Source organism: Rissa tridactyla (assembly GCF_028500815.1).
Source record: "Rissa tridactyla isolate bRisTri1 chromosome 24 unlocalized genomic scaffold, bRisTri1.patW.cur.20221130 SUPER_24_unloc_1, whole genome shotgun sequence".
NCBI lineage: Eukaryota > Metazoa > Chordata > Aves > Charadriiformes > Laridae > Rissa > Rissa tridactyla.
In genome coordinates, this window is record NW_026529338.1 from 666,842 (window position 1) to 687,850 (window position 21,009).

The 21,009-nt window shown below is 69.3% G+C and overlaps 4 protein-coding genes across 5 annotated transcripts; 1 reads left to right on the forward strand and 3 right to left on the reverse strand.

Annotated features, from left to right (window-relative positions):
- Positions 1-77: 77 nt before the first annotated feature.
- Positions 78-4,308, forward strand: WDR13 (WD repeat domain 13). Its single transcript, XM_054187171.1, is given in 17 exon segments — positions 78-219; positions 326-393; positions 916-1,003; positions 1,005-1,046; positions 1,048-1,161; positions 1,479-1,550; positions 1,553-1,575; positions 1,677-1,804; positions 1,899-2,023; positions 2,025-2,117; positions 2,119-2,148; positions 2,150-2,209; positions 3,267-3,447; positions 3,553-3,694; positions 3,791-3,921; positions 4,108-4,256; positions 4,258-4,308. Coding segments are annotated over 16 exon segments (1,455 nt in total). The 5' UTR covers positions 78-219; positions 326-352; the 3' UTR covers positions 4,294-4,308.
- A 64-nt stretch (positions 4,309-4,372) lies between these two features.
- SUV39H1 (SUV39H1 histone lysine methyltransferase) lies at positions 4,373-8,353 on the reverse strand. Of its 2 annotated transcripts, none has more exons than XM_054187173.1 (6): positions 8,177-8,353; positions 7,296-7,441; positions 6,069-6,725; positions 5,842-5,988; positions 5,031-5,142; positions 4,373-4,544 (listed from the first exon to the last, which is right to left on the reverse strand). In XM_054187173.1, exons 1-6 carry the CDS (start codon positions 8,193-8,195, stop codon positions 4,405-4,407), a joined length of 1,221 nt encoding a protein of 406 aa, XP_054043148.1. In that variant the 5' UTR covers positions 8,196-8,353; the 3' UTR covers positions 4,373-4,404. The 2 variants fall into 2 exon arrangements, with proteins under 2 accessions (XP_054043148.1, XP_054043147.1); XM_054187172.1 differs by having other exon boundaries at positions 5,031-5,160; positions 8,177-8,330.
- Positions 8,354-8,751: 398 nt separating this feature from the next.
- WAS (WASP actin nucleation promoting factor) lies at positions 8,752-14,076 on the reverse strand. The gene is made up of 14 exons (XM_054187102.1): positions 13,941-14,076; positions 12,836-13,772; positions 12,195-12,329; positions 11,707-11,793; positions 11,336-11,432; positions 11,079-11,118; positions 11,028-11,035; positions 10,927-10,977; positions 10,651-10,833; positions 10,487-10,536; positions 10,225-10,378; positions 9,992-9,998; positions 8,920-9,026; positions 8,752-8,804 (listed from the first exon to the last, which is right to left on the reverse strand). Exons 2-14 carry the CDS (start codon positions 13,394-13,396, stop codon positions 8,752-8,754), a joined length of 1,533 nt encoding a protein of 510 aa, XP_054043077.1. The 5' UTR covers positions 13,397-13,772; positions 13,941-14,076.
- A 333-nt stretch (positions 14,077-14,409) lies between these two features.
- TBC1D25 (TBC1 domain family member 25) lies at positions 14,410-20,888 on the reverse strand. The gene is made up of 6 exons (XM_054187107.1): positions 20,484-20,888; positions 20,071-20,180; positions 19,824-19,975; positions 18,648-18,769; positions 17,614-17,817; positions 14,410-17,524 (listed from the first exon to the last, which is right to left on the reverse strand). Exons 1-6 carry the CDS (start codon positions 20,547-20,549, stop codon positions 15,437-15,439), a joined length of 2,742 nt encoding a protein of 913 aa, XP_054043082.1. The 5' UTR covers positions 20,550-20,888; the 3' UTR covers positions 14,410-15,436.
- Between the last annotated feature and the right edge of the window lie 121 nt (positions 20,889-21,009).

A 21,009-nucleotide genomic window follows, 5' to 3' on the forward strand; every position in this document is an offset into this window, starting at 1 on the left:
CGCCCCGCCCTCCGTGGCCGTCTCCGCCAATCCCCGCCCCGTGTCCCGGGGAAGGGCCCCGCCCCCCGCCGCGCGCCGTCACCAAGGCGACGCCCGGCGCCATTTTGGCGTGAGGCGGCGGCCGCCATTTGGGAGGGGCGGGGAGCGGGGCCGGGCCCGCCCGGCCCGGAGGGGACCTGGCGGCGGCGGCAGGGGACGGAGGTGGAGCGGGAAGGGCAGGTACCGCCGCTCGGGCCCCCGCAGGGACCTCCCCCGGCCCGCCCTCCCCGGCTGACAGCGGGCCCCGCGCCCGGCCTTACCCCGCTTCTCCCCCTCTCCCCCCCAGGGCCCCCCTGGGGCGGCCGCCGCCGCCATGGCCGCCGTCTGGCAGCAGGTGCTCGCCGTGGATGCCAGGTGAGCCCCCGGCGGGGGGAGACACTGACGGCGGGTCCCGTTTGGTGGGGGGACACGGCCCGGGTCCCTGTCAGGGAGGACACCCTGATGCCCAGGTGCCTTTGGGGGGGATCCCGATGCTCTGGTCCCTTTTGGCAGCGGATGCTGGTGTCCACGTCCCTTCTGGGGGGGGATCCTAATGTCCGGGTACCTTTTTGGGGGAATTCTGCTGTCCAGGTTTCTTTTGGGGGGGAGATAATGGTGTCCGGGTCCCTTTTTGGGGGGGGATCCTGATGCCCGGGTCCCTTTGAGGGGGGGATCCTGATGCCCAGGTCCCTTTTGGGAAAGGATCCTGATACCTGGATCTCTTGGCGGGGGGGGGGGGGGGGGCACCTGGGCCCATGACACATCCCTGCATCTACCCCCCCAACACACTGCATGGTGCCACCTGCCTCCCCCCTCTCCCCCTCTCCCCGTCACGCCGTGCCAAGCTGCCACAGGTGCGGGGGGCCCTCCCCACGGTGTGTGTGTCCCCCCCGCCAGGTACGCGGCCTACCGCACGCCCCGCTGGCCCCAGTTCCGGACGCAGTACGTGCGGCGCCGCAGCCAGCTGCTGCGGGAGCAAGCTCAGGGGGGGGACACTGGAGGGGGCCACCCGGCGCTGGTACCTGCGGAGTGCGCACCCGGCTGCTGGCCCAGCGCTACGGGGCCCTCTCCGAGCAGAGCAGCTGCCGAGCCCACAGCAGCAGCGCCCTCCGTGCCAGCCGCACCACCCTGGACCGCATGGAGGTAACAGCCGTGGGGGGAACACGGGGGAGACGGGGGCTGCGAGACTTTCCCCGGGGGTGAGAAGCTTGGCCGGCGGGGGTGGGGGGGGCGCTGCAGGGTCATGGCAGTGCTCCTGGGAGCTGCAGCTCCTGTTTTGGGGGGCTGGGGGGGTCCCAGCACCCACTTTGGAGGAGCTGGGGGGGGTCTCAGCACCTATCGCCAGTGCTGCAGCACCCGTCTAGGGGAGGCTGTGGGGTCCCAGCACCTGTTTTGGGGGTCCCGGTACTTCCCTGGGCTGCGCGTTGGGGGGGGTCCCCAGCGCTGCGTCCTTCCCCCAGGATTTCGAGGAGGACCCGCGTGTGGCCCGTGGACACCGGCGCTCCCTCAGCCGTGGCTCCCACGCCGGGGTCCCCCCGCGGGGCCTCCCGATGAGCGGTGAGCACACTTGGGTCCCCTGGGGGTCGGTGGGTGCCGGAGGCCGGTGGGGGACGGGAGGGGACGGCAGCGTTCTGACACCCAGACGCCTCGTTCCGCAGCCCCCCCGGGGTGGTGCCGACGCCGCTGGCAGAGGCGAGCCGTGCCATGGCCGGCGACACGACACTGAGCGAGAACTACGCCTTCGCTGGCGTCTATCACGTCTTCGACCAGCACACCGACAGCGCCGGTAACCTGGGGGGGCGGGGAGGTGATGTGGGGCGGTGGGTGCTCCCCCCCCTGCCCCGGCTGCTCGTGCTGATGGCGCCCCGTTGTCCGGCTAGTGCCGAAGGTGCAGTTTGCCCACGACGACCGTCACTTGTTGGCCTGCTGCTCGCTGGACGGCACCATCTCGGTGTGTCGGCTGGCGCCGGGGCCGCCGGCGGTGCTGCAGGTGCTGCGGGGCCACTGGGGGCGGCGTCGCCGACTTCGCCTGGTCCCTTTCCAACGACGTCCTGGTCTCGGCCTCCCTGGACGGCACCCTGCGGCTCTGGGCCCCCCGCCGACGGGCGCTGCATCCGACGCGTCCCCGACCCCCGACGGCGCCGCCCTGCTCTGCTGCGCCTTCCAGCCGCTCAACAACAACCTCACCGTGGTCAGTGACGCACCCCCTTACCCGCCAGGACCCGCCCCCACACCCCCCTGGGGCCCCTCAGCGCAACGTGGGGCCCCCCCTGCTCCTCCTGTCCCCTCAAACACCCCCTCACCATCAACAGTGATGCCATCGGGACCCTCCTACGTATGCTTATGGCCCCCCAGGATCCCCCTGTGTCCCTCTGTGCCCCCCCTGCACCCCCTCACAGCCCCCCAGGATCCCTCTACGTCCCTCTGTGGCCCCCAGTACCCCCCTGCACCCCCTCACAGCCCCCCAGGATCCCCCTACGTCCCTCTGTGGCCCCCCAGGCCCCCCCTGCACCCTCTCACGGCCCCCTAGGATCCCCCTATGTCCCTCTGTGGCCCCCCAGGCCCCCCCTGCACCCCCTCACGGCCCCCCAGGATCCCCCTACGTCCCTCTGTGGCCCCCCAGGCCCCCCCCTGCACCCTCTCACGGCCCCCTAGGATCCCCCTACGTCCCTCTGTGGCCCCCCAGGCCCCCCCTGCACCCTCTCACGGCCCCCTAGGATCCCCCTATGTCCCTCTGTGGGCCCCCAGGCCCCCCCTGCACCCCCTCCCGGCCCCCCAGGATCCCCCTATGTCCCTCTGTGGCCCCCCAGGCCCCTCCCTGCATCCCTTCATGGCCCCCCAGGACTCCTCTATGTCCCCTCGTGGCCCCCCCGCTACATCCCTCTGTGGCCTCGCAGTACCCCCCTGCACCCCCTCACAGCCCCCCAAGATCCCCCTACGTCCCTCTGTGGCCCCCCAGGTCCCCCCTGCACCCCCTCACGGCCCCCCAGGATCCCCCTATGTCCCTCTGTGGCCCCCAGGCCCCCCCTGCACCCCCTGACAGCCCCCCAGGATCCCTCTACGTCCCCTTGCAGTCCCCCAGGACCCCCCCTGCGTCCCCCCAGGCCTCCTCGGCGCATGCCTTGCTCCCGTAGCCCCGTCCTACACGTGTCCCTCCAGCACAGCAGCCCCCGGTGACCCCCTCGAGGGGGGTGGGGGGGACACGCAGGGGCACATCCCCCGTGTATCCCATGCCGCCCCATCCGCAGGTGGGCAGCGCCCGGCACATGGTGCGGGTGGTGAACATCTCGACGGGGAAGGCAGCGCGGGGGGGCGCGGGGCGGCTGCCCGGGCGGGTGCTGGCGCTTTGTTTTGATGCCCCCGGACGCGTCCTCTGGGCCGGCGACGACCGCGGCTCCGTTTCCTCCTTCCTCTGCGACCCCGCCACCGGTACGGCACAGGGAAAGGGGGGAGCGGGTGACAGGGGTGGGGGGCGCCGGGAAGCAATATGGGGTGTGCTGACCCCCCACCCTTGTCTCCCCCCCGCCTCCCCAGGGCGGCTGACGAAGGCCTCGCGGGTCGTGGTGCAGGCCGGTGGCTCCATCACCTCCCTCTCAGCCCGCGCCTGGGCCAGCCGCGAAGCCCCCGACCCCTCGCTGCTGGTCAACGCCTGCCCCGACCGCCTGCTGCTATTCCGGTGCGAGGCGGGGGGGGGGTCGGGGGACTGCGAAGGGGGCGGGGGGGGATTGTAGGGGTGGCCGTGGGGCTCACTGTCCCCCTCTGTCCCCCCCAGGGTGGTGGAGGAGGAGGGCTCCGGGGCACCGGGGCTGCGGCTGCGGCGCAGCTTCCCCACGCGGCACCGGGAGCAGCCCCTGCGCAGCTGCTTCTGCCCCCTCATGTCCTTCCGTCAGGGCGCCTGCGTGGGTAGGTGGGGGCATGAGGGGGGCGGGGGGTGTTTGTGGGTGCATGTGGGGGGCTGGGGTGAGTGGGGGGGAGCCTGTGGGTAGGGGGATCGGTCCCACAGCACCTTGCAGCCAGAGGGGACGGGGGCAGGGGGGGCAGCTCTACGCATTTTCTTTCCCCTCCCCAAAGCCTTCCCTGTCCCCACAGTGACAGGCAGCGAGGACGCCTGCGTCCATTTCTTCGACGTGGGCCGGGCGGCGCGGGCCACCGTCAACACACTGCAGGGCCACGGCGGGGCTGTGCTGGCCGTCGCCTTCAACTGCGACGAGAGCCTGCTGGCCTCCAGCGACGCCGCCTGGCACCGTCATCGTCTGGCGCCGCCAGCACGCCTGACGCACCCCCACCCCCCCCACCCCCCACAACGTGTCCCCTCCGTGTCACCCCCGGCACAGCACAGACCCCGGCTGCGTTCAACAAGCGTGTTTGCACCCGGCGCTCTCTGGCTCAGAAGAGGTACTTGCGGCAGGCGGCGGCCCCCACACTTGCACTCGATGCGGCCCCGGGCCGGGGGGAGCCCCCCAGGCCCCCCGCCGCCAGCCCGAAGTTGGAGTCCATGCGGGTGCTCTCGGCATCCACTGGGTCCACTGGGAGGGGGGGAAAAGGGGGGGGGGTAGCGTGTGAGGGGCTGGTGACGCCCCCACCCTCCCACGTACCCCATGGCTGTCCTGTGTGGTGAGGGGAAGATGTGCTGTGGGGCAGGAATAGACCCCGTGGGGCAGGGACACTGGTTGTGGGGTAGCTGTGGGTCAGGGTGAGGTGCCACAGGGCAGCTGAGGAGCAAGGGGAGATGCCATGGGGCAGGGACAGACCCTGTGGGGCAGGGACAGACCCTGTGGGGCAGGGACGCTGGTTGTGGGGTGGCCATGGGGCAGCTATAGGGCAGGAGGAGGTGCCATGGGGCAGCTGAGGGGCAGGGACACCGGTTGGGGGGTGGCTGTGTGGCAGGAGGAGGTGCTGAGGCACTGTGGGGCAACTGAGGGGCAGGGACAGTGGCTGGGGGGTGGCTGTGTGGCAGCTATAGGGCAGGAGGGAGGCGCCGTGGGGCAGGAGGAGGCGCCGTGGGTCGGTACCGTGCATGTTGTAGTCGAAGGTGAGCTCCTCGCCGGCACGGATGGGGCGGGTGGCGAAGAGGGCGATGCGCGGCAGCCGCTCGTCCAGGTTCTCGATGAAGACGTTGTAGACCTGCAGGTTGGGGTCGCACTGGAGGAGGGGGGGGGGGGGGAGTGGAGAATGAGGGGGGGTGGGGTGTGGCTGGGTGTGGCCACGGAGGCGGGGGCGTGTCCCCAGCAAACACTGCCCGAGCCTGTGCAGGGAGCAGCCAGGAGGTGCTGCCTGAGTGGGTGGTGCCCTGCGGAAGCCCCGCCCCCGGGTAAAGCCCCGCCCCTCACACTGTGATGGGCGGGGCTACTGCAAGCCCCGCCCCAGGCCCCCCTCAGAAGGGGGGGAAGTTCCCACATGGGTGGAGCGGCACCAAGCCCCGCCCCCGGACAAGCCCCGCCCCCTCCCACCATGATTGAACCCATTGGGCAGCTGTCCCCACTGTGGGCGGAGCTGCAGCAGGCCCCGCCCCCTCCCACCATGATTGAACCCATTGGGCAGCTGTCCCCACCGTGGGCGGAGCTGCAGCAGGCCCCGCCCCCTCCCACCATGATTGAACCCATTGGGCAGCTGTCCCCACCGTGGGCGGAGCTGCAGCAGGCCCCGCCCCCTCCCACCGTGATTGAACCCATTGGGCAGCTGTCCCCACTGTGGGCGGGGCTGCAGCAGGCCCCGCCCCCTCCCGCCGTGATTGAAGGCATTGAGGGGGGCTGTTCCCGCAGTGGGTGGAGCTGCAGCAGGCCCCGCCCCCTCCCGGGCCCCGCCCCGGCCCCACCCACTCACGCTGTGGTTGACGAAGTGGGAGATGTTGCCGTAGTGGGCGGCGTCCACGGTGTAAACGTCCTCCACGTAGTCCAGGTCGAAGAGGTAGGTGGCTCCCTGCCGGTCGTACACCTGCCCCCGCCGCTCCGCCTCCTCGGAGGTGATGATCTGGGGCGGGGGGAGGGTGTAAAGGGAGGTGGAGCGGAGCCCTGCCACACCCACACCGCACCCAAACCACGCCCTCTCACCTCTCCCACGTACTCCATGACGAAGCTGTTCTTGCGAATGCGCTGGAGGGTGCGGACGCCCCATCCGCGGCCGTTGCCCGTGCGGAAGATGCAGAGGTCGTAGCGGATCCCCTTCTGTACCACGCGGTTGGGGCAGTCGGCGCCGCAGCGGCAGCGGGAGTTGCACTCGTAGATCGGCAGCCCAGCCCGGATCCGCACCTGCCCCGACTCGTTGTAGGCGAATTTGTTGTGGGAAGCACCCGGGCAGCAGCCCCCCGCCGCCTCCGCCAAGCAGTCGCGGCACTCGCAGCCCACCGCCACCGGCGTCAGGGTGATGCCGGCCCCCACTTTGTACTCGTTGATGTAAACGAAGTCCCGGGGGGGCCCATGCAAATCCACCTCGTTTTCCACCACGATGCGGCCCCGGTGGCTGCGGGTGCTGTTGAGGAGCCGCTCCCAGCACCGCAGGGCCCGGCGCTGCTCTGCTTTCTGCACCAGGTAGGAGGCGGCGCGGGCGGGCAGTCCCCGGGGGCCGGGACGTACCGGCCCCCCGGGGGCATGGGCCAGGTCCTGGTGCAGCTGCTTCAGCAGCCCCCGGCACCGCAGGTTCTTGCGGGGCTCCCAGGTGTTGGCGGCCTCGGGGTACCCCCGCCACTTCACCAGGTAAAACTCCTCGTCCTGTTGGGGAGAGGGAGACACGTAGGGGAGGACACGGACGTGGGCTGTTTGGGGGGGCTCTTTGGGACAGGGGAGCACCCGGGGGTGGGCTCCGTGGGAAGCCCAGGCAGCTGGGGACGCTCAGGGTGACAGGGGACCTCGGCGTCCCTGGGGGGGCTCATGAGGCGGGGGGAAGGGAACCAGGGACACTAAAGGGGACACTCAGGGTGACAAAGGACCCCGGTGTCTGGGGGCTGTGGGGGGGGTCCTGGGCACCCAGGGACATTAAAAGGGACACTTAAAGCAACAAGGGACACCCCTCCTTGACATTAAAGGGGACACTCAGGCTGACAAGGGACCCCGGTGTCCAGGGGCTGCGAGGGACCCCCCTGAGCCAGGGGGTCGTGGCGACGTTAAAGGGTCCCCATTTGTCACCCAGGGCAGTGGGGGATGGCAGCGCCCAGGGCCTCAGTGTCCCCCCCTCCTGAGCTCAGGTGTCGTGTCCATCCCGTCCCTGGGGCCGGACCCCCCCCCCCAGTGTCGTGTCCATCCCACACCCCCGCCCCCGGGCCGGACCCCCCCCGCACTCACCCTCACGCGCTTGTAGTCGCAGAGATATTCCACCTCGAACTCCCCCAGGTTGCGGCGGGTGACCCCCAGCGCCCGGCACCGCAGCCCCCGCAGCCGGCACAGCTCCCGCAGGCCCCCCCACGATGACTTGCAGCAGACGGAGCAGCCTGTGAAGGAAGGGGGCGGGGGGGGGGACACACACACACAAAGGGGAACGTTACCAGCGCGGGGGACGCTGGACACCCCAGAGCCAAGAACCCCCCCAGGCACCAACAGCACCAAGACCCCCCGCCCTTCCAGCACCCAGACAACCCCCCCAGCACCACCACCACCGCCCCCCCCGGAACTGAACACCACCCCCAGCGCCCAGACACCCCTTTCCTTCAGGGCCAAGCCCCACCATCACCCAAACACCCCCCCCCCAGCACCGAGATCCCCTCAGAACCGAACGCTCCCCGCCATTGCCCAGACACCCCACATGGCACCGAGACACCCCCCCCCCCCCCCCCAGCATCCAGAGTCCCCCAAAACTCCCCCAGCACCGACCCCCCCCGGCGCCCAGACACCCCCTCCAGCACCAAGACCACCCCCCCCGCACCCAAACCCCCCCAGAACCGAGACACACCCCCCCGCTTTCCCGCCGGGCCAAGCTCCCCTCAGCACCGAACACCCCCCCCCCCGGAGCCCAGACTCCCCAACGAGGTCCCGAGACACCCCCCCCCGGCACCCAGATGCCCCCAAAACTCCCCCAGAACCGACACCCTCCAACCCCGGAATCCCCCCCCCCTTTCCCCCACCGCCCTCGCGCCGCCAACGGTCGCCGCGCGCCCCCTCAGAAAAGGGCGGGAAGCGCCGCGCGCCGCCGCTCGCCGGCCCCTCACCCCCCCCCGCCCCGCGCGCACCTTTTAAATTTTCCGCCATTTTCTGCCGCTTCGCTTTTTTTTTTTTTTTTTCTTTCTTCCTCTTCCCTTTTTCCCCTTTTTTATTTTTTTCTTTTTTTTCCACTTCCGCCCGACAAGCAGCGCGTGTGGGAGGGGGCGGGACCTACTCCCGTCTCCGCCCCCGCGCCCGGCTCCCATTGGCGGTAGCGGCGCTTCATTTGCATACTCCCGGCGGGCCCCGCGCGGGAGCCCTTCGCCCCGAAAAACGCCGGTTTTAACCCATTTCCGCGCCGCTCCGACGGATCCGACCGCGTTCAGCCGGCGGGGACTATCCCCCCGCGTCGGTCCCGGCCCCGGGAACGGGCCGTTCCCGCCTCACCCTCCCGGCTTCCTCCCATCAGGGCGGCTGCGCGGCTCATTGAGGGCTCATTAATCGTTAACGGCGGTAATTAACCAGCTGGGTCGGTCACGGGTGTCATGGCCTTTATTTGGGGTTTGCTGGGGGGGGGGGGGGGGCGGGGGCGGGGAATGGGGGGCAAATAGGGGGCAAATGTGGGGGGTTGGGGGGCAAATAGGGGGCAAATGGCGGGGGAAGCTCAGTCGTCCCATTCGTCGTCCTCGTCCTCCTCCTCGCCTTCCTCGCCCTCGTCTGAGGGAAAAAGAGGGGGGGGCTCAGGGGGGATGCTCGGGGGAAGGGAGGGGGCGCGGGGTGCCCCCCCCCCCCCCCCCCGCCGTGGGGGGATCGCGGGGGCGGGGGGGCTCACCCGAGGAGTGGATGACGCGGCTGCGCTTCTGCATGACGTCCATCAGGGCCCCCACCAGGCCCCCCCGCCATGGGGCTGCCGCCGCCGCCCTCGGGGGTCTCGGGGGTCTGGGGGGAGGAATGGAGAGGGAGGTCAGGGCTGCCCCCCCCCCCCCCCCCCAGTGGGGATCACGACCCCCACACCACCCCCCCCGCAGAGTCACAGCAGAGGATCATGGGACCCCCCCACCCCAAAGGATTAGGGGGGACCCCCGCAGAGGATGCTGGCCCCCGCCCCCCCAGCCCCAGAGGACCATGGGACCCCCCCCCCACCCCAAAACTGCCCCCCAGATGATGCTGGGCCCCCCCCTTACCAGCCCCAGAGGATCATGGGACACCCCCCCGTCCCAGAGGATCACGAGGGACCCCCCCACCAGCTCCCCCAGATCATGGACCGCCCCCCCCCCCCCCCCCCCGCAATGACGCCCCCCCCGCTCCCACTGACCTTGTTGAGGGTCACGCCCTGGCGGATCTGGTCCAGCAGAGCCCCCCGGGCCGGGGGGCGCGGGGGGCGCGGGGGGGCCGCCTCCGGAGGGTGGGGGGGGTGGGGGGGGCGGGGGGGGCGGTGGCGGGGCGGCGGCGCCTCCGGGAGGGGGGGGCCGCGGGGAGGGGGCGGGGCCGCGGGGCGCGTGGGCGGGGCCGGCGCGGGGGGGCCGGCGCGGGGGGGGGGCGGGGGGCCCCCTTGAGGGGGGGGTGGCGGCAGCGGCCCCGAGCGGCCGCGGGGGGGGCCGGCGGGGGGAGGGGGGGGCGGGGTGCTCCCCCGGCCCGGCGGGGGAGGGGACCTGTTGGGGGGGGGGGGAAGAGAGACGGTAATTAGTGCTTTAATGAGTGCCCGGGGCGGGGGGGGGGGGGGGGGGGGCAATGTATGGAGCCTGTAATGGGGGGGCTGTATGGATCTGGGGGGACCATCGGGGGCCTGTATGGCCCCTATACTGGGGAGGGGAATGTATGGACCCTGTAATGATCCGGGGGGGGGGCGCTGTATGTACCCTGCAATAACATGGCGTCCGTGGACCGTATCGTGGGGGGGTCACATAGATCCTATAACGGGGAGGGGGGGGTCACATGGATCCTATATGGGGGGGGGGATCATATAGACCCTATAACTGAGGGGGTGCAGAGGCCCCTAGAAGTCTTTGCCGGGGGCGGGCATATGGATGCCATAATGCCCAGGCGGGGCTGGGAGGGGGGGAGGGAGTGTGTATGGCCCCTATAGGGGCCGGGGGGTGTCTATAGGGGCCGGGGTGTGGGGGGGGGGGGGGCTCACCCTGCCGGCGCATCTCCTCCCGCACGGCCTGCAGCCCCCCCTGGCCCTGGATGAAGTCGTGGATGAGGCGGGAGGTTTCGGCATCGGCTAACTGCGCCTCGCTGATGCCGGCCTGGGCGAAGAGCGCCCGCAGCGCCGGGTCCAGCGCCGCCACCTGCCACGGCACCCCCCACGGCGTCACCCCCACGGCGTCACCGCCCCGCAGCCGGGGCGGGGGGGGACACGGTGGGGGGGGACACACGCACACAGAGGAGACACCTACATCAAAGCCGTTGTTCGGGTCCCAGCCGATGTGACCGACATGCTGGAGGGGTAAAAAGGACAGTGAGGGGTCTCTTGCCCCACGGCTGGACCCATAAGTGCCCCCCGACATATGGCAGAGTCCCTTCCGCCCCACACATCCCCCCCCCCCAGACCCACTTGAAGCCGGAGGGGGCCCAATGTCAGCTTTGGAGATCTTCTTGCGGCCTTTCTTCTGCTCCCCGGTGGTGGGGCTCGCTGTGGGTCCCGCCGTGGGTCCCGCAGCGGGTCCCGTGGGGCTGGGCAGCCCCCGGTAGCGGGATGCCGTGATGTCAGGGTTGGCGATGGGCACGGCTGGCAGCGGGGGGGCTGTGAGGGGCAAGACCCAGGTGAGAACATCTCTGTGGGGCAGTGGGACCCCGCTATGGGGCTGCGGGACCCCGCTATGGGGCAGGCACTCACTGCTGCCATCGGTGGTGGCCGTGGGGGTCCGGGACAGGCTCCCACGGCGCTCTGTGGGGGGGACGACAGGGGGTGTCAGTGTCCCCTTGTGTCCCCCCGGCTCTGCCCCCTGTCAACCCTCCCCTGAAGCCCCCAGGCCGGGGGGGACTCACCATCGCCGGGGGGCGGCGGGGGGCGGGAGCTGACGCTTCTCTGGGGGGGGAGAAGGGAGAGGGGGTGAGCGGGGGGGGCCGGGGGTCACCGGGGGGCCCACCCTGGTGCATTGTGGGTGCCGTCGGGGCCGCCCCGGTGCATTGTGGGTGGTTTTAGGGCAGCCCCGGTGCATTGTGGGTGGTTGTGGGGGGCCGCCCCGGTGCATTGTGGGTGCCGTTGGGGCCGCCCCGGTGCATTGTGGGGGCTGCGCTCTCACCCGCCCTTTGCTGGCGCCGGCGCAGCCGCTCCTGCACGCGCCCCTCGAAGGCGGCCGCCTCCCCCTCGTCCGCGAAGTTCAGCCCCGCCCAGCCCTCCTGCGCAGCCAATCAGGGGGCCGGCTCCCCGAGGGACACGCCCACGGGTAGCCGGCCCCGCCCACCTGCCGCCAGCCCCGCCCCCTTATCTCCTCCCACGTGCCCCAACCCCGCCCACATGCTCTCAGCCCCGCCCCAACGCTCTTAGCCCCCTCCCGCACCCCCAGCCCCGCCCACCGCCCTTAAGCCACGCCCACAAAGACCCATATATACACCCCCTTTCCGTGGCCCCGCCCCCTCCCGTGGCCCCGCCCCCCTGGCCCCGCCCACTCACGTGGCAGGCGAAGGTGTGGAAGAAGGGGGTGGGGGCGGCGTAGCCCATCCCCCCCTGCAGCTCCTGCTCCCACCACAGGCAGCCGGCCTGGGGGGGACACACACATATAGGGGCCCCCCCCGACCCGCAGGGACCCCCGGGGACCCCCTGACCCCAAGAGACACCCCCCCAGGACCCCTCTTGACCCCCAAACCCCCCCCCCCAACCCCAGGACCCCCAGGGAACCCCCAACACCGAGGCACCCTCAGGGACCTCCAGAGGCCCCCAGGGACCTCCCCGGGACCCCCCGACCCCCAGGGACCCCCCCGACCCCCAGGGACACCCCGACCCCCAGGGACACCCCCAACCCCAGGACTCCCGGGGACCCCCTGAGCCCCCCTGACTCCCGGGGACCCCCCGACCCCCAGGGACCCCCCCGACCCCGGGACCCCCAGGGACTCCCTGACCTCCGGGACCCCCGGGGACCGCCCCCCCGGCCCCGCACTCACGCCCAGCCCGTAGAGGCGGATGAAGTAGGAGCGGCGGGGGCTGTCCCGCACCAGGCAGGCGACGCCGCAGCCCCTCTTGGCCCAGGGCCCCCCCGGCTCCGCCACCACCAGCTGCGCCACCGCCGTCGCCAGCGTCTGCGGGGACACCGTGGGCATCGGCCCCCCAGACACCCCCCCAGACACACCCCCCCCCCACCCCCCCCCAAACCACTCGACGGACCCCCAGGAGCCCCCAGTGCCCCTCCCCCCCCCCCGAATACCCCTCAGGGCCCCCCCCCCAGGCCCTCATGGGACCCCCCCACGACCCCTCCAGACCCCCAGTAGCCTCCCCAGGCCCACAAGTGCCCCCCCCAGATCCCCCTCGGGGCCCCTCCAGGCCCTCATGGGGACCCCCCCCCCCCCCCCCCGAGACTCCTCCAGACCCCCATTAGCACCCCAAGGAGCAGAAGCGCCCCCCCCCCCCCCAAATCCCCCTCAGGGCTCCCCGAGGACCCCCAGTTCCCCCCTCCAGGCCCCTGATGGCCCCCCCCAAATCCCCCTCAGGGCCACCCAGGACCCCCAGCTCCCCCCCCACAACCCTCCAGCCTCCCATGACCCCCCCATCGGCCCCCCCCCCAGGCGCCCCCGCCCCGGCCCCTCACCACACATTTCCGGCCCAGGAGCTCGAAGAGCCGCAGGTTTTCCTGCTGCTGCAGCAGCTCCGAGGGGACGTTGTCGCCCCCCGGGGCGCCCCCCCCGCGACTCCCCCGGCTCATCCCCCCAACGCCTGGGTCCCCCCTGAACGCCTGGGTCCCCCCCCAAACGCCTGGGTGCCTCGCAAGGGCCTCTTCCGCCCGGAAGCACCCAGGGCCCTGCGGTGGCAGGGACGTCACCTCCGGGCTGGGAGGAACTGGGAAGGGGAACTGGGGTAACTGGGAGGGACTGGGGAGGACGGAGGGGAGCCGGGAGGGACCGGGGACAGACTGGGAGCAGCCTCTCTGCAAACACAGGCAGCGACGGGGCTGAAACTGGGCACGCCGGGAAGAAACGGGAGGCACCGGGGGGGAACTGGGAGGAACTGGAAGGGGACTGGGGGAACTGGGAGCAGCCCCAGCCAATGCAGGCAGCAACGGGACTAAAACTGGGGATACTGGGAAGATCCCAGTACTGGCCTGTCCCGCCCCTGGACAAACTGGGGACCCAGGCGTCCGGGCACCTCCCATTCCCCCGCCGCAATGGAGAGCGCAGCCCCTTCCCAGTCCATACTGGGAGCTCCCCAGTTCGTACCGAGAGCCCGCAGCCCCTCCCTCACGCAGACTGGGAACTGCAATCCCTTCCCAGTCCGCACCGGGAGACCCCGGCCCCTTCCCAGCCCATAGCGGGAGCCTCTATCCCTTTCCAGTAGGGACTGGGACACCCCTTACCCTTCCCCAGTCCGAACTGGGAGACCCTCGGTTCACGCTGGGAGCCCCGTTTCCCTTCCCCAGTCCAAACCAGACCCCCCCACATCCCTTCCCAGTCCACACGGGGAGCCCCCAAACGAGAATCACGGGCGTCAGGTTTATTCGCGTCTTCGGCACCTCACAGATCCCCGGACACCTGGGTCCCCCCCGGGGGGGGGAAGGGAGGGGGGCAATAAATAAGGAGGAGGGTGAGAAGGCACCCAGGATGGCGGGGGGGGGGGGGGGGGCGGGCAGGAACTGGGTCGCAGTGGTCCGTACTGGGAGAACCCATCTGTGCATTAAGATCCCAGTCGGGGCGCCCTACCGGTCCATGCTGGGAGGACGCAAGGCCACGCGGGTGAAGAGATCCCGGGCGAGATGCTTTACTGGTCCATACTGGTCCATACTGGGAGGACACAAGGCCACGCGGGTGAAGAGATCCTGGGTGAGATGCTATACTGGTCCGTACTGGGAGGACGCAAGGCCACACGGGTGAAGAGATCCCGGGCAAGATGCTGTACTGGTGCATGCTGGTCCATACTGGGAGAGGCAAGGCCACGCGGGTGAAGAGCTCCCAGTTGGGCTGCTGTACTGGTCCATCCTGCTCCGCACTGGGATGGCTGAAGGCCGTGTCAAGGCGGCAGTCCCAGTTGGGATGCTGTACTGGTCCATCCTGCTCCGACCCAAGGCGATGCATACGTGGGGCTCCCAGTTGGGCCCCCAGACCCTTCCTGGTCCATACTGGTCTGGCCCAAGACAACGTAGATCCAGGAGTTCCCAGCTGGGACATTGTAGTGGTTCATACTGGTCTATATCGGGACGCCTACAGGGGTCTAAGGGGTCCCCAAGGGGGATCTATGGGGTCCCTAAGTCGACCTATAGGTCCCCAGGGGTGTCTCTGGAGCCCCTATGTTGGCCTATAGGTCCCCATGGTGACCTACGGGACACTTATGGGGTCCCTGTGCTGTTCTACGAGTCCCCAGAAGGGACCTATGGGTCCCCATGCGGTGTCTGTGGGGTCTCTACAGTGCCCTATAGATTCCCACGTTGGCCTCTGTGTCCCCAAAGAGGACCTACAGTCCCCATGGTGCCCTACAGGTCCCCACATTGACCTAGGGGTCCCCATGGTGGTCAGCAGGTCCCCAGAGAGGACCTATGTGTCCCTGGGGATGTCTACAGGGTCCCCATGCTGTCCCACACACCCCCATGTTGATCTAGGGCTCCCCATGGTGCTCTAGGGGTCTCCAAAGGGGACCTACTGGTCCCCACATGGTGTCCATGGGGTCCCTACATTGTCCTATGGGTCTCCACATTGACCTAGGTCTTCCTGTGGTGGCCTAGGGGTCTCCAAAGGGGACCTACTGGTCCCCACATGGTGTCTATGGGGTCCCTACATTGTCCTATGGGTCTCCACGTTGACCTAGGTCTTCCTGTGGTGGCCTAGGGGTCTCCAAAGGGGACCTACTGGTCCCCACATGGTGTCTATGGGGTCCCTACATTGTCCTATGGGTCTCCACGTTGACCTAGGTCTTCCTGTGGTGGCCTAGGGGTCTCCAAAGAGGACCTACAGGTCCCCAGCATTGACTTAGGGCTTCCCATGGTGGCCTAGGAGTCCCCAAAGAGGACCTACAGGTCCCCACACGGGATCTATGGGGTCGCCACACTGCCTCACATGTCTCCCTGTTGACCTACAGCTCCCCATGGTGGCCTAGGGGACCCCAAAGAGGACCTACAGGTCCCCATGTGGTGTCCATGGGGTCCCCACATTGTCCCCCACATCCCCGCAGGGCCCCTGGGCCACCCCCAGCCCCCCCAGCATCCCTAGCCTGTGGTGGGTCCCCCCGGGGGTGCCCCCCCCCAGCCCTCCAGGTAGCGGGCGAAGAGCCCCTTGGCGCGGCGCAGGACGCGGGGCAGGTGGTGACGCCGCACCAGGCGGTCGAAGTGCATGGCCACCTCGTTGTAGTCCCCGGCCCGTGCCATGACAGCCTCCCGCTGCTCCAGCAGCATGGCCAGGCAGAGGAAGAGGAGGAAGGGGTTCCCCTGCCCCAGCTCCTCCGGCGGCGGCAGGGGCGCCCCGTCATCCTCCAGACCCAACTCCTCCTCCGAGGATGAGGAGGAGGATGAGGAGGAGGACGAAGAGGAGCACGAGTCCTCCCAGGCCCAACCACCCCCCCAGGGGTCCTCGGTGGCGTCAGCGGCCTCCCTGCCCACACTGGGCTCGTCACATACCTCTTCGGGGTCTTCACCAACCTCTCTGGGGGAGCTGGGGGTGTCGCCAACTTCTTTGAGGACATCACTCATCTCTTTGGGGGCCTTGGGGTCTTCACCGACCTCTTTGGGGTCTTTGCCAATCTCTTTGGGCTTGCAGGGATCTCCACCAATCTTCTTGGAACCGCTGTGGTTATCGCCGACCTTTTCCAGGGTGTTCAGGTCTCCGCGTACCTTCTTGGAGATATTGTGACCTTTGCAAATCTTCCTGGAGATGTGGGGCTCAGCACTGACACTGGGATCTTTGCCAGCCTTCTCGGAGACATCAGGGTCTCCACAAACCACCTTGGAGACGTTTGGTTGTTCGCTGATCTTCTTGAGAGCATTGTCACCTTCGTTGACCTTCCTGGGAACACCAAGGTCTTGGTCAACCCCCTTAGAGACATCGGGGTCTTCTCCAACATCCTCGGGGCCATCAGGGTGTCGGCCACCATCACTGGAGACTTTGGGGACCTTAGCACTACTTTGGGCGTCCCCAGAGACCTTAAGGCCACCCTGGCCATCCCCAGGGACCTTGGCACCACTGTGGACATCCCAGAAGATCTTTGGATCTTTTTGGTCATTCTGGGAGCCGTCAGGACTACGTTGGACATCCCTGAAAACCTCAGGCTTCTCTCGGTCACCCCCAGAGCTCTTGGAGCCACCTTGGATGTTGCCAGAGCTCTTAAGATCCTCCTGGTCATCCCCAAAGCTCCTGGGACTCTCCTGGACGTTCCTGGAGCTCTCAGGACCCTCTTGGACATCACTGGAGCTCTTTGGTTTCTCTTGGTCGTCGCCGGAGCTTGCGGCAACCTCCGTGATGTCGGTGGAGGCTTTGGAACCATCTTGGATGTCGCTGGAGCTCCTGTGACCATCCTGGCCATCCCCACAGGCCTCGTGGCTGCCTTGACCACCAGCCACCTCCTCCTGCCGCCGTCGCCGTCGCCGCGGGGGCCGTGGCCGCAGCCCACGCCGCTCTCGTAGCCCTCGTCGGGCCCGTCGAGGCCCCAGGGGAGCACCCAGGAGGGGGACGCCGTCTGGGGGGGGCGGCGGGGCGGGGGGCAGCGAGCTCCAGGTGATCTCCAGCACCCGCAGAGCGTCCTCGAAGGCAAACTCCCTCTTGAGCTCCAGCAGCAGCCAGCGGTAGCAGAAGAGCAGGTCATGGGCGCCGCGGGCGGCCAGAAAAGCCCAAAAAGGGGGGTCGGCACGGCGCAGGAGACGCCGGAGGTGGGCGAAGGCACGGGCCAGGCCCCGGCCGCCGGGTCGGAAGCGGGGACCGAGGCGTCGCATGAGGGCGCAGAAGCAGAGGAAGGCCTGGGCCTCGTCGTCCAGCACGGCCAGCAGCGGGGCGGCCACGTCCGACATGCCCTGGCAGTAGGAGAGGCGCGGGTGGCCCAGGGCGAAGGTGGTGAGCAAAGCCTGCAGGGCGGCCAGGTGGGGGTGCCCGTCTTCGGGGCCGCCGAAATAGGGGTGTCCCCGGTCGGTGCGCACCACGTCCTTGCGGACGGCGGCCCCCACCAGAGCCAGCTCGGCCGGGGCCGCCCGGGCGGCCAGAAGAGCCTTCAACGCTGCGTACTCGCCCGCCTTGCGCCGCAGATGAGCCAGACGCTCCTGCCCCGACAGTCCGGCCGGGAAGACGTTCAGCAGGTACCTCCAGACCACCTGGGAGAGGAGAAAATTGGGTAAAAGGCCGGGGGGGGTGGGGGTCAGGGACCCCGGGTAGACCTGTGGGGAGGTTGGGGGGGACCCACCTTGCGCAGTCCGGGCTCGACGCCGCCGTGGTAGACGTGGAGGCGCAGGTCGTGGGGCCGCAGCAGCCGCCCGCCGGGGCCCAGGTAGGTGCGGAGGTCGGCGTCGCTCAGCGGGGCGAAGGGGGACGGCGGCGGCAGCGGGGAGGGAGGGGACCCCTCCGGCCACGACAGGGCTGCCTGCGCCCGGGCCAGCGTCCGGCCCACCTGTGGGGAAAGGGGTCAACTGGCCGGCGCTGGGGGGCAGGGCTGGATACACGGGGAGCTACGGCAGGGGAAAAGTGGGAGCGCTGGGAAGGGGCTGGGGGACACTGGAAGGGGGCTGTGGGGGAAACTAGGAGCACAGAAAGGGCCCTGAGGGGAACTAGGAGCACTGGGAGGCACTGGGAGGGGACTAGGGGACACTGGGAAGGGACCAGGGGACAATTAGGACCATAGAAAGGGCCCACCTGCAGGGAACTAGGGGCACCAGGAGGGGACTGGAAGCACTGGGAGAGGACTGGGGAGCAACTAGGACCACAGAAAGGGTGCTGAGGGGAACTGGGAGCACCGGGAGGCACTGGGAGGGAACTGGGAGCTCTGGGCGAGGAAGAGAGGACACTGGGAGGGGACTAGAGGACAACTAGGACCATAGAAAGGGCCCACCTGTAGGGAACTAGGAGCACTGGGAGAGGACTGGGGGACAACCGGGACCATAGGAAGAGTGCTGAGGGGAACTAGGAGCGCTGGGAGACACTGGGAGGGAACTGGGAGCACTGCAAGGGAACCAGGAGACACTGTAAGGGGATCAGGGGACAACTAGGACAACAGAAAGGGTGCTAGGAGCACCGGGAGGCACTGGGAGGGCACTGGGGGACACTGTGAGACAACTAAGTGACACTCGGAGGGGACTGGGGAGCAACTAGGCCAACAGAAAGGCTGTTGAATGGATCTAGGAGCACCGGAAGGCACCGGGAGGGCACTGGGATGGTGAAGGCGGCGGGGCCAGGGGGGCGCTCCACGAGGTTTCAGCCCCCCAGCTCCCCAGGTCCCCTCACCTGCGCCAGCAGGGCCTGGGTGAAGGGCAGCGCGGCGGCCAGCAGCGAGCGGCGCTCGGGGAGGGGCTCCACCGCTGCCACCTCCCGGGGGCTGATGATGTCCCAGTCCTCCAGCAGCGGGCCTGCGGCACAGGGGGGGCCTGGGTCCCTCCACTGGGCACCCCCGACACCCACCCCCCCGGACACCCGGGTCCCCTCCTAACGCCCGCCCTGGGGTGGTCCAGGCGGGTTTGGAATATCTCCAGAGAAGGAGACCCCACACCCTCTCTGGGCAACCTGTTCCAGCGCTCTGGCAACCTCAAATTAAAAGTTTTTCCTCGTCTTCAGCTGGAATTTCCCGTGTTTGTGCCCCTTGTCCTGTCACTGGGATAAAGAGTCTGCCCCCCCCCCCCGCCATCCTCTCGCCACCCGCCCTTTAAATATCGATAAAAACGCTTTTTGAGCATCGATAACGCACTCGTTTTTATAAGCTGGTAAAGCGATAAATAAGAAAACAGCAGTCTTAAACTAGAAAAACATTACATATTAGGAAAAAAATGTGGGTGGTGAGCCCCTGGCCCAGGTTGCCCAGAGAAGCTGTGGCTGCCCCATCCCTGGAGGGGTTCAAGGCCAGGCTGGACGGGGCTTTGGGCAACCTGGGCTGGTGGGAGGTGGCAAGGGATGGCACTGGATGGGCTTGAAAGTCCTTTTCAACCCAAACTGTTGTAGGATTCTATAAAAACCTCTCTCAGTTTGTCCTTCTCCGGCTTAAACGGCCCCAGGGCTCTCCGCAGGGAGATGCTCCCAGTCCCTTCCTCCCCTCCGCAGCCTCTGCTGGAACATTCTCCACCAGGTCGTGAACTGAGGGGGCTCAGAACTGCACCCAGTGCTCCAGACGGGGCCTCCCCAGGGCAGAGCCGAGGGGGGAGGACGAACCTCCCCTCCCCCTGCTGGCCACGCTCTTCTAAAAGCCCCCCAGGATGCCATTAGCCATTTCGTCCGCGCTGCCGGCCCACGGGCAACTTGTTGCCTATCAGGACTCCCAGTTCTCTTTCCCCACAGTCGTTTTCCAGCAGGTCAGTCCCCAACCTGTACGGCTGCAGGTTCCTAAATTCCTCCCTAAATGCCCCCCACCGGCCCTGCCCCACTGTCCCACCACCCTCCTCCTCCTCCTGCCCCCGGGGACCCCCCACTCACTTTCGGGGGGGGGCCGGACATCGAGGCGCAGGCACAGGGTGGGCCGGGCGCAGGCAAAGGCGGCCGCCAGGTCCCCATCGCTCAGCAGCGGCACGAAGGTTTCCTGGCCCTGGGGGTCACGGGCCGCGAAGCTGACGGAGAAGCTCTTCTTCCTGAGGGTGTGTGAGGGGGAGGCTCAGCGACAGGCCCGCGCCCAGGGGGGCCATGAGGCGGCCGGGGTGGGGGCGCGGGGAGGGCCCAGTCTCACCCCTGGAGGTCGAAGGCGCGGGCCAGGATGTGCTGCAGCACGTCCAGCGAGGTGATCTGCGGGTCGACGGCGAAGGAGCGGAACTCGGGCGGCAGCAGCCCCTCGCTCTTCTGCGGGCAGAGGCAAGACGGGGGTGGTGGGGTCCCGGAGCCGCCCCCCGCCAAGCCCCGCTGCCCAAAATGGCGGCCGCGTCCCATCACCGCGGCAACAGCGCCTTAGCCCCACCCCCCACACCCCCACGTGACCCGTTCGGCGGGAAACACACCCCCCCCCCCCGACCCGAGGTCGGTAACCCATAGCCCCGCCCCCACCGCGACAGCCCCGCCCACCAAGCGGCGCCCCGCCCCTTATGCGATCAGACCACGCCCCCACGGCCATTAGCCACGCCCCCTCGCGAGGCCCCGCCCCCTCACCTTGACGCGCACGCGCACTACCTCGCACTCCTCCTCCAGCGAGGCCCCGCCCCCCGCGGCCGCCATGGCGGGGGCGGGGCGAGGCTCCGCGCAGGCTCACAACGGCGACGGGGGGGACAAGGGAGGGGGGGGAATCGTGCCGCCGCCGCCCCCCTACCGGGAAAGGGGAGGGAGGAGGAGGAGGTGTTACGTCACCGTGCTGACGTCACGCCGCGCCTTCCCCGTCGGTGGAAGGCGCCGGGCGCGCGGGGGATGTGGAGCTGCGCCGCGATCGTCCCCGTCCTGCGGGCGGCGGCGGCGGCAACAACATCCGGGTCACACTGCCGGAAGTGACGTCACGGGCCGGAGGACGCCGCGGGCGAGCTCCGGCAGTGCGTTGCGTCGTGATGTCATCGCGTACACACACACACACCCCCCCGAAAGAGAACGAATGACGCAAGCTGCAGCGTTTCACATCGCGTTTATTAATGGTGGTGGGGGGGGGTGGGACAGAACGAACGGAGGGAGGCGCATGCAGGCCCCCCCC

Excerpts from the sequence above, each read along its gene's own strand:
- SUV39H1 (XM_054187172.1), bottom strand. Across the intron at positions 5,161-5,841 it reads CCCACTTCGTCAACCACAGC|TGCGACCCCAACCTGCAGGT; the intron begins GTGAGTGGGTGG and ends CCCCTCCTCCAG. Across the intron at positions 4,545-5,030 it reads CTTCGACTACAACATGCACG|TGGACCCAGTGGATGCCGAG; the intron begins GTACCGACCCAC and ends CCCCCCTCCCAG.
- WAS (XM_054187102.1), bottom strand. The coding sequence starts at position 13,396 with ATGGGAGGTGCCCGGACGCCTGGGTCCCCAGTTTGTCCAGGGGCGGGA. Across the intron at positions 10,379-10,486 it reads ACCCGAACAACGGCTTTGAT|GTGGCGGCGCTGGACCCGGC; the intron begins GTAGGTGTCTCC and ends GTGCCGTGGCAG. Across the intron at positions 8,805-8,919 it reads CCGCGTCATCCACTCCTCGG|ACGAGGGCGAGGAAGGCGAG; the intron begins GTGAGCCCCCCC and ends TTTTTCCCTCAG.
- TBC1D25 (XM_054187107.1), bottom strand. The coding sequence starts at position 20,549 with ATGGCGGCCGCGGGGGGCGGGGCCTCGCTGGAGGAGGAGTGCGAGGTA. Across the intron at positions 17,818-18,647 it reads CCCAGGCCCTGCTGGCGCAG|GTGGGCCGGACGCTGGCCCG; the intron begins GTGAGGGGACCT and ends CTTTCCCCACAG. Across the intron at positions 17,525-17,613 it reads TCGAGCCCGGACTGCGCAAG|GTGGTCTGGAGGTACCTGCT; the intron begins GTGGGTCCCCCC and ends CTCCTCTCCCAG.